This window comes from Oncorhynchus mykiss, chromosome 1 (genome assembly GCF_057628025.1).
Source record: "Oncorhynchus mykiss isolate SJ-2025 chromosome 1, ASM5762802v1, whole genome shotgun sequence".
NCBI lineage: Eukaryota > Metazoa > Chordata > Actinopteri > Salmoniformes > Salmonidae > Oncorhynchus > Oncorhynchus mykiss.
The window spans coordinates 9269613-9280693 of NC_143022.1; the positions used below are offsets into that span (position 1 = coordinate 9269613).

Consider the following 11081-nt stretch of genomic DNA (forward strand, 5'->3'; position numbering starts at 1 on the left):
TATTTACAATGATGGCCAAACCCAGACGACGCTGGGCCAATTATGCAGCACCCTATGAAACTCCCAATCACTTGGGAGTGGGAAGGATACCAAATCCAATATCACACACTTCTTCCTTAGTATTCTGAGAACTGTCAGATAGCTGTGAGAGCTATGAGTGGATCGTGGACCCATGCATAAATGATAACTTTACTGTAACTCAGTGGGGCAAGTAGAACATCCGGGTTAGTGTATGTGCATTATCTGGACAGTTGATTGTCTTTGTCTCAAAGCCTTTCCATTTCTGGGGTATTGAAGAAGCTTCTGATCTCAACCTTCTTGACAGGTAAGAAACACTTGGTTAGTGTATGTGTCTTATCCAATGGGTTGTCAGGTGAACGTTGAAGATGCTTCTTGGAGGTGATCTAATGATGTCATTGAATCGCTGTCATTGAGTTGCTCACTGGACAAGACAATTATTCACTGAAAATTAAATCTGTCTTTCATTTCACTTATGTTGATACTTGATTGGCTATTTGCTGTCTTTTGAAAATACAAAAATAAATATAACTGTTTTATGAAGCACTTGTAGACATTCATTGTTTTCAAAATCATATTTTCAGCAAAACAGATACATACGTTTACAATATGACATCAAATCAAATAAAAATAAAGTAAGTGATATGTAAATGATTGGCAAAAGGCTCCAACCACCCAAGTCATAGACTGTTCACTCTGCTACCACATGGCAAGCGATACGAGAGCACCAAGTCTGGGACAAAAGGCTCCTTAACAGCTTCTACACCCAAGTCATTAGACTGCTGAACAGCTTCTACCCCCAAGTCATTAGACTGCTGAACAGCTTCCACCCTCAAGCCATTAGACTGCTGAACAGCTTCTACCTCCAAGCCATTAGACTGCTGAACAGCTTCTACCCCCAAGCCATTAGACTGCTGAACAGCTTCTACCCCCAAGCCACCAGACTGATGAAAAGCTTCTACCCCCAAGTCATTAGACTGCTGAACAGCTTCTACCCCAAAGCCATCAGACTGCTGAACAGCTTCTACCCCCAAGTCATTAGACTGCTGAACAGCTTCCACCCAAGTCATTAGACTGCTGAACAGCTTCTACCCCAAAGCCATCAGACTGCTGAACAGCTTCTACCCCCAAGTCATTAGACTGCTGAACAGCTTCTACCCCCAAGTCATTAGACTGCTGAACAGCTTCCACCCAAGTCATTAGACTGCTGAACAGCTTTTACCCCAAAGTCATTAGACTGCTGAACAGCTTCTACCCCAAAGTCATTAGACTGCTGAACAGCTTCTACCCCAAAGTCATTAGACTGCTGAACAGCTTCGACCCCCAAATCATTAGACTGCTGAACAGCTTCTACCCCCAAGTCATTAGACTGCTGAACAGCTTCTACCCCCAAGTCATTAGACTGCTGAACAGCTTCTACCCCCAAGTCATTAGACTGCTGAACAGCTTCTACCCCCAAGTCATTAGACTGCTGAACAGCTTCTACCCCCAAGCCATTAGACTGCTGAACAGCTTCTACCCCAAGCCATTAGACTGCTGAACAGCTTCTACCCCCAAGCCATAAGACTGCTGAACAGCTTCTACCCCCAAGTCATTAGACTGCTGAACAGCTTCTACCCCCAAGCCATTAGACTGCTGAACAGCTTCTACCCCAAGCCATTAGACTGCTGAACAGCTTCTACCCCCAAGCCATAAGACTGCTGAACAGCTTCTACCCCCAAGCCATAAGACTGCTGAACAGCTTCTACCCCCAAGTCATTAGACTGCTGAACAGCTTCTACCCCCAAGTCATTAGACTGCTGAACAGCTTCTACCCCCAAGTCATCAGACTGATGAACGTTAATTAAATGGCCACCTGCACTATTTGCATTGACCCCCTTTGTTATTGATGTATTTTTCTAATTGTTTTCCACTGACTCTCTTGAATTGGCTCGATGCACACTCACTACACTCTACCCACACATTCACTGTGACACTGACCGACTTTCACACTAGCTGCTGCTACTGTGTTTATTATCTATCCTGATTGCCTAGTCACTTTTACCCTTACCTACATGTACATACTGTATTACCTCAACTACCTCGCACCCATGCACATTGACTCGGTACTGGTACTCCTTGTATATAGCCTTGTTATTGTTATTGTGTTACTATTTAGAAAATATTTTCTTACTTTTTAACTCTGCATTGTTGGGAATGGGCTCGTAATAAAGCATCTCACAGTTGTTTTCGGCGTATGTGACCAATACGATTAGATTCTCATCTGAACAAATGAATGCTCTCGTTGTTATAATGAGGAATTTATTTAAATAATTTGGTTTTCCTTGAAGATTTGAATGTGCTGAGAAAGCCTTTCGTGATGGATCTAGACAATCTGGTGAAAAGGGAGGGTTTGCGACTCTTCTCTTCAATTGGGAAGGACAATGCGATATCATAAATTCCCTCTGGAGAAAAGGAGCCATGAGATGTTGTCATCGTCTCTGCAACGAAAGACCATCCAGCATGCCATCAATTTACATTTTTACTCATTTATCAGACACTCTTATCCAGAGAGACTTACAAGGAGCAATTAGGATTAAGTGCCTTGCTCAAGAGCACATTGACAGATTTTGCCTCGTGAACTCAGGGATTCTGAACCAGCAACCTATCGGTTACTGGCCCAACCTCTTAACCCACTAGGCTACCACCCAGCCCACAGTACAGTATGTCATAGGTAACAACTCAGAGGAGTACAACGTCTTTCCAAATGAATTAGTGGAATGGTAAAGGGATAATGTCTCAGTCTTGACTGAGCAGCAGCCTAAACAGCAGCAGGGCTTACCTGTAAAGTACACAGTAGGGGAAATGTTCTGAGGCTGGTACTCCAGAGAGAGAGACTCTTGAGGACAAAGGTTCTTACTAACTTTCTTGGAACCCTGGTTGGTGGGAAAAGGCACATTAAAACAAACTGAAATGTTTTCGATATCTTAAAAGTACAGCATATCAACTGCAAAGAAGCAGTGCAATGCCATGACACAAAGAATCATATAAAAGGTCAACAGCAGTGTTATTCATGAAAGATGTATGTGTACTATACCTTTGTATTGAAGGTGAGGACCTGCTGTCCAGTACTGCTGATGGTATCCCTTTCCAAATCAAACACGCCTTCTACAATGTCACTGGTGGCCACGCTGGTAGCGGACTCAAAATAACATTTAGCAGTGGCTTTGGTGATCATTTGAAGAATGACCATGCAAGTAGAAGTCTTTGGATCGTTCTGGACTGAAACATCAAAGTTTATGTTTTCATACTCATCTGACCACTGTCTCAGGAAGCACTTCACTGTCTCTTCAGCAAATATCTGAAGAAGCTGAGAGGAGAGCTCCTTGGATATGGCACATTGTTCCTTTCCCCATTTCAGCCTTGAAAGAATGGAGTCTGAAGCACTTCTGGCTGCTGCCAATGTTAAGACCTGTGGAGTGCTGTGGCTGTCCTGAAGGGCTATCACTTTATCCACCAATTCATGGCTGAAAATGTGGATGGTCCAAGTGGAAATGATTTTTCTCAATTTCCTAACAGCAGATCGGAGGTCGTCAAGATGAGAAGCACCCTGTCCATTTTCCTGTGTGTTCTCAACACTTTCCACCATAATGTCCACTACCACCCCAGCAGCTTGCCTGACTTTGTCCACAAAGGTTACAGGAAGTAAGTCCTCTGTGTGAAAGAAGTCCTCAATGATTGTGTTTCTAACAATGGGAAAGTCAATCTGAGCAGGATCTTCAGTGGGGATGGGAGTCCCGGGTAAGGCAAAGTGCCATTTCGACTGCCTTAATTTTGAAGTAGGTGTTAGAGAGATGGAGGAGCGTGAAGAAGAGGTATTTCTTGTATTTTGGCTGTCAGCACTCCTACAACGGATCGTGTCAATATCCTCCAGCATGGATCCTGAGAGCTCAGTGGTTTTAGGTAGTAATTTGTGCGGAATGTCCACACAGGCATCGTTTCCACCAGGTCTAACACTGCTCTGGTTGACCTCAAGATGGCCGAGACTTGCTCTTTGTGATGCAGGACTGCTTTGATATGTAAAGATTTGGATTGAACCAAGTGTTGTGTCTGATCTTTGAAGATCTTTTCTGAGAAACTCCGTAATCTTACTTTGCAGACTGTTGTAGATGTTACGAGCAACAGACCAGATTCTTTTCTCAGAAACCTGTCCAGTGGTGAGCAGGGAGGTTCCAGATACCATGTCAGATGATTGGGTGGTCTGGGTGAGCTCCTGCTGGTCTTTCACCATGGTTTGTATAATATCAGTAGATGTGGTGGATGTAGATACAGACTGAAGGTCTGTTGTACCTTCCTCCACAATGTTAAATGATCTAGAGAGGACCTCACTCACTCCTTTCTCAGCTTTAGTTTGGAACTCATGACTAGAGAGTTTTTGGAGGCTCTTTGTTGAAAGACTGTGGGAAGATGCAATGCCTTTGGAGGCAGCCGTGCTACAATCTACACTTACTGGAGAGGTTCGCTCAGGAGAACCTTGGAGACGTTCAAACATGTCTTCACATGGTGTTGGGGACCTTGACAAGGAGATGTCCTTCAGCTGAGACAGAACACCACCTACCAACATGTTGACCTCAAGGGACATATCAGATATTTTCTTTCCTACTGTGGAGAAGCAAGGTGCATTTGATGCCTGATCCTCGCATGAGGTCAAGATTGTTGAAATGACCTCTTTGGTACTATTGGTCAGTAGAGCCTTGTCTGTTTCAGTCCAGAGAAGTTTTGAACTCTCGCTGACACCCCTGTTTAGAGCCACTTCAAGGTTCAAACTGTGCAAGTGAGGCACACTCTTACTAGCTTGCCTCAAGTCCTGGCTTGCCAAACAAATGTGCTCCTTAGTCCCAAGATGTCCAGAGTCCTCTGTGGGTATATGACTAGACATTCTGCTCAGCATGTCTGACCTCCGCTGATGAATGATGAAGTCCTTTAATGTCTTCTGAATATTGTTATATAAACTAGTGGTAGCAGACCAGATCCTGCTCTGAAGCTTTTGTGCATTTTCCTGGAGGTCAGGTTCTCTCTCCTCTACTTCTGCAGGTTGCGCCGAGCTCTGCAGGTCTTCCACAAATGTTTCAATGATGCCAAAGGCAGCAGAATCCGCACAAATATCCTTTGACCATGTGTACTGGTTTTGAATGGAACAAGACCTGGATGCTACAGAATAAGCAGGCTTTGCACTAGTTAAGCTACTGGTGGACTTTTTAACTAGGAACTCACTCACTGCTTGAGTGGCATTTCTCTTAAATTCCTCACTTGAGAGTTTTCTAATACAATCTAACAGACTGGTCAAAGAAGCTGTGGCCTTACTTCTGCTGTCCTCAATTTGACAGGGGAACTCACATACTATTGGTGAAGAGGCCCTGGAATGGGCAATATCCCCAAGCTGAGCCAGAACACCCTCTACAAAGTTCTCTCTCTCAATAGAGAAGCCTGATCCTTTTTCTCCAACAGTGTACAGGGGGTCCTCCTTTGACATCTCAGTGTTGTACAAGACCAGAAGCTCTGAGATGACTTCTTTGGTGCAAGTTGTCAGAAGGAGCTTGCTTTCAGTTATTGCCCAAAGAAGTTTTGAGCTCTTACTTAGGCCTCTTTGTAAAGTAACTGCACCAGTGGACTCTGGCAACTGAGGCTCACTCTTACTGGGCCTATATTTCATGTCTAAGCAAGGAAGTGGAACTGTCTCCTTGAACTCAGCATTTGTGATGTTGTCATCAGATGTGACAATGCTCTTTAGGGCAAATCTCTGAAGCTTATCGAAATAATCTTTCAAGTTGTTTTGGATGCTGTGGTAAATGTGAACAGCAGCAGACCAGGCACTCTTCTGTTGGGGACTCTCTTCAGATTCAGCCAAGGACTTCATATCTGACACGAAAGTCTTAACAACTACTGACGCTGCTGAGCCCACTGGGTGAATGGAGTCTGTCTTTACAATGCCAGACAATGTTTGACCTGATACAGCACCTGTTAACTCAGACTGAATGACTGAACTAGGAAAGCTCAAACTACTGACTTTTTTGGCAAGAACTCCACTCACTGCTTGTATTGCTGATGTTTGAAACTCCCGGCTAGAGAGTTTTTGGATGCTCTTAGATGTGAGCGTGCAGGAGGAACCAGATTCACTAATATTGTAGCTGCTCTCGTATTTCCTTATCAGGGCATCAAGATCCTCAATGAAGCCAACATGCGATGCCAAAAACGTGATCTTGTCCTTCAGATCTTCCAGCAAATTCTGTTTGTTCTCGTCAACAAAAGCCACCATTGTGTCAGAGATCATGGTCATGACTTGCCCTGTTAGACTCTTGCTCTCTTGGTCAACTTTTTCAAGTTTAGCAGCCAGCTCTCTCACCATGCTCTCAGTCACCTTGGTCTGTGAGTCTCCCCTTACCGGTGTCACTAGAGAGGTTTGACTTGCGGAGGCACTCTTAACGACCACTGACAAGGCCGACTTGACATCTTTAGCCAACTCTGACATTACAGCAGGGGTTAGCATCATAGAGCCTGCACTTCCAGATGGAGAATTGGACATGCATGCAAGTTTGGAGAGAGAACCTTGCAGGCTCTCCTGCACACAGGTGACAAGGGTGTCCTCTGAGACACCTAAGAGGACTTGTAGCGTCTCAGAGTTGGTTGTTTTCTTCTGCACATCAGACAGAGAGGTTAGAGTCCTTGGGAAAAAAACCTGCAGAAATCATCAAAGTCAAACAAATAATATGTAAGGCTGTGATGCACATTCAGTGTGTCAAATACATCTGCACCATTGAAAACAATGAGGAAAACGCTGCTGTTTCTCTGAGAAAAAACCTTAGTGTGATGTCAGCCTAACTGCTTAATTTCTAAAGCCCAATAAAATGTATTTTGTATAAGTCATTTGTATTGAAACTGGCCTGTAGATATCTATCTATCCTGGCAATATCTATCCTCTACAAAAATCCAAATTGCTATAAACTTCAAATACTGTAACTTCTAATAACTTCAAGGACAATCATAAATACAAGGCAGTTTGAAGAAATGTTAAAGGGAAATTTCTAAATGTTTCAACTTCATATTCATCATCTCCAGCACCACCCCAACATCAGCATATGTGAAAAACGGGCATTTCTATGTTTTGTAGTAAAAAAAGAAAGAGGAAGATAAGTGTTTTCTATGACATCATCAACCAATTAGTAGGCAATGCCTACTCATAATTGGTTAAAATCACACGATGCACACTGATGATGTCATTAGAATCTAGAGCTGAGCATTTAACCAACATTTTTGTTATTTTTTGGTTTTTAAACAACTAATTGACCGACGTCGGCTCAATTATTTGAATTCCATATAGTTATTTTTTTTCTTCTTCTGTGAGCTCGATGCTCAGTTTCTGTAGAGAGAAATCAGATCAAGCACGAACTATGCAATGTAGTAGGGAGTTGTAGTTTCCAACAGGCCAATATTCTACATAGTTTAGCACAGAAAATATGGCAATTAATTCCCATAATCCATTGCACGCCCACTTGCTTGTCCACTCTGTGTGGAGCAGATACGGAAACCTCATTGACTGAGACGGAGAGAATGCATGAGAGAGATAAAAAGCAGTTGCGTTGCGAGGATTCTCTACCTGGAAATACATGATCTAAGTGATTGACAGTCGGTGTTCAGCGGTCATAAAAGTAGGTCTTATTTACTTAGAAGAACTACTAAAATAGTGATTTTGTCAGACAGAATAAGCAGCAGCTCTATAGAGATGAGTTGATGACTTGGAATGAAATAATAAAGTCATCAAATAAATATTTTATATGAGAAAGTAAATGATGGTTGATAAGTCATAAACACTAATGGACAGTCACTACCATCATGGGACTTTTATTCATTGTTTTATTATGTGTTGTTACAGCATTCAACACACATAATCCATAGTGCATTCAATGTCTAAAAAAAGTATTGAAATCCAAAACCGTGATTATTTTTTAAATATTTGAATGGAAACCAAACCAACCTCAAAAAGCACTAATTTCTCAGCACTATTGGAAACAGTTACGTCCCTCTATATTTTTTTTACTACAAAGCATGGAAATATGTAATTTTCACATATGGTGATGCTGGAGATGAATATGAAGTTGTTAAATTTCCCTTTAAGAACATACCTCATGGCCCCCTTGGGCAGGTAGCTTCCACTGCCCAGACTGCCCTTAGTCAGGTAAATCTCCTTGAATTTAAGTTGTGATTCCTGCACTTCTTCCTCTTCCTCTTCCTGCTCCATACAGTTGGAGGAAGGGTAGGGAGTCGGGATGCGAAAGCTATTGTAAGACTTTCGACTGCCTGGCCTCTTAGGTACACCAGCCTCAGTAAATCTCACGCGGGACTTGGTGTTAGTCTTATCGTCTAACAGACTGGTGAGTGACGCTGTGAGAGATCTCTGTGACAATGGAGAAGAGGCAGCATCTTGGATGCCCAGTAGTTCGTAAAGACCTGGGATGATGATCTGCATCAGCTTGTCCGATAAAAACTGGACAATCCTCAGACACAAGCCGGCAAGCTGTTGTTTTGTCAGCTGTATTCCAGAAACAGAAGAAGTGTTTTAAAATGTTGCATAGTGAGTCTTTCAAAAGCTTATGAACAAGGTTAAACATTAGGCAGAGTTTTCATGGTAATCTGATTAAATTGTCAGTAACATGATCTTACCGGGTCAAACATGCCCTCACGAATCCCCCTCCATTGCCTGAAAACAATATTGTTATAAATGTTGTCATATCAGGATGCGTGGCAGAATAGTTTTTATTTAATTATTTGCCTGATCGTGAAGTTATACTTGCTTTGTGTCAGTTGGCAAAATTGCAATGTGACAACTTTTCTAGCACTGAACATTTTTTTCAGATTGATCAGTTTCTAATTTAATCATATTTCCTTGAAGGTGTGATAGTACCAAAGAAAACAGAACATACTTCTCAGTTAGGTTTTGAAGGAAGTCCATAAGTGTCAGATGTTCCACATTGTTGAGCTTTCCCTCTTCTGTGGTTTCCATCACTGAGGTTGCTCTGCTCCTGGTACAATTGCTCTGCTCCTGGTAGAAATGTAATTATATTGCAAATAATCAAACTTAATAAACAACAAATATCATACTGAAATAATTATTAACTGTTAAAGAGGGGAGGAGCATTGGCAACGTTGGGCCAATTAAACAACTGCAACACAACAGAGATGGTTGTGGTACGTCAACATTGCCAATGATAGCATCACTATAACATTTTATTGGATTAATGTTGTAATATGAAATGACAAGGTCAACTTACCATCTCATTGACAGCTTCAGAGGTCAGGTGGTCATCCATCACACAGACAGGCAGGTCTAGAGACTGGGACAAGGCTCTATGGTCATAACCAGGAGAGAATGGAAACATCAGAGCAGTCCCAATGGCAGAATCTAACCACTGTCTTCATGTCAAAAGCCTCACTCACTCATTTGCTTTGTCAAACCTACCCCTTAGAATGACTTCGATATTAAAAACCCAGGCTTTCCTAAAATGTTTACCTCAGCCAGTCTAGAACCCAGGTGTGTCTACAAAACACATGTACTCCTCCATAAGGTTCATGGCTTGCCTATTGTTTTATCCCAGTACAAGAGGGGCAACTGGATTCAGGATTAAACACAAGCAGTCTTTAAGGTATATCTTATTACAGTTTAGGCCTACCTTATTATTTTCTTCCATCTGGCAATATCATTTTAAGGAATGAAATCTGTTTTGTTGCTAGTATTATTAGTAACTGTAGGAAAATACAGCTGTAGAGTACAAGAATCAGCTACTTTCTGAAGGGAAGGCAAGCTCATAAGCAATTTAGAAGCTACAGACAATTATGACAAAATTGGAACACATGAATGCGTCACAAACGCCTTGTGGTCACATGTTATTTTAGGGCGTGGCTCCGCATTCGTGACCGGTTCTCTTATTTCTATTTCCCGGTATCCGTTAGTGCTGGAATTTGCCATTAATACTTTTCTCATGCCGAAACCGGATTAAATACATACCGGTAGTTAAATGACAAAAAATATGATATTCGCAATGTCATTAAGCAACAACAACAACAAAAACATAAATAGCTACTACAATTTCTAAACATGATTTTGTCATCAGTTCAGTACCATTTGTTTGATTTTGTGGACCCACGACTAGACTTTATCCATGTTAGCTAGTTGCTAGCGATGCTAGTCAGCATAGGCTGCTACGTGATAAACAGTTCGCGTTAGCGAATTAGCTACCTAGTTAGCCAGCCTAACAAGCTGTCAAATCCAATGGAAACCGATGCAACCCTGCTGCCAAATAAGGGCTAGCTCGATGACCCGTGGTAACAGTGAGGTCCCCATGAGTTTCAAGGCTTTAATAAGTGCTATCGTGCAGAAAAAGCGAATAAAATACTGGTTGATGAGCTAGCTAAGTTAGCAAGACGGGTATGACCGTTAACAGCGTGCATGCACAAATGCATGACGACACATTGTATCTCAGTGAAGCAGGCATGCAGAACGAGATCGCCCCACCAAGCCAGATAGTAGAGGGGTACAACAACGCCGGGACACAGAGGCATAGCTCATACAATTATATTTTGTTCCAGTCAATGACAATACATGTTGAAAAATAAATACCTGCGTCAAATATATGGCATCGCATGCTAGTGCAAAGATAGCTTGCATGATTTTTTTTTTAAATCCGGTGACCACTAGATGTCCTCGTATACCCACATTTAGATCAAATATACTTGATTTTTCATCAGTACTGTGAATGACAAGCCCACTGAATCTAGTTTAATAATCTTTATACTCAGCAGGTAGAGGCATAGGTACTTCAAATCAGTGCTTAATTTGAGCAGGATCATGCCAGAACAGGATCCGGCACCGTTCCGTTCTGGACTGTTTTGTTCCGGAACCTACTTGGCCGAATCCGGTACCTCTCGTGCCATGAAAAATAATTTTCACTTTTTGCTATGTAACAATTATAATAAAAGCGATCAAAGTTCATTCGAGTTGCCTCTTCGTCAATTATCCTGCCCCCTCATCT

The 11081-nt window shown here is 42.1% G+C and overlaps 1 protein-coding gene across 1 annotated transcript; it reads right to left on the bottom strand.

Moving 5' to 3' along the window:
- Positions 1–2302: 2302 nt before the first annotated feature.
- Positions 2303–9395, bottom strand: LOC110514907 (uncharacterized). The gene is made up of 7 exons (XM_090237162.1): positions 9324–9395; positions 8976–9094; positions 8716–8752; positions 8178–8584; positions 3095–6719; positions 2840–2933; positions 2303–2498 (listed from the first exon to the last, which is right to left on the bottom strand). Exons 1-7 carry the CDS (start codon positions 9360–9362, stop codon positions 2320–2322), a joined length of 4500 nt encoding a protein of 1499 aa, XP_090093288.1. The 5' UTR covers positions 9363–9395; the 3' UTR covers positions 2303–2319.
- Positions 9396–11081: the final 1686 nt, after the last annotated feature.

Bases quoted from the DNA above. Each gene is read 5' to 3' on its own strand.
- LOC110514907 (XM_090237162.1), bottom strand. From the start codon at position 9,362: ATGGATGACCACCTGACCTCTGAAGCTGTCAATGAGATG. The intron at 6,720-8,177 runs GTATGTTCTTAA...TTTTTTCCCAAG, and splicing joins CTGCCCAAGGGGGCCATGAG to GACTCTAACCTCTCTGTCTG. The intron at 2,934-3,094 runs GTATAGTACACA...CCCACCAACCAG, and splicing joins TCCTCACCTTCAATACAAAG to GGTTCCAAGAAAGTTAGTAA.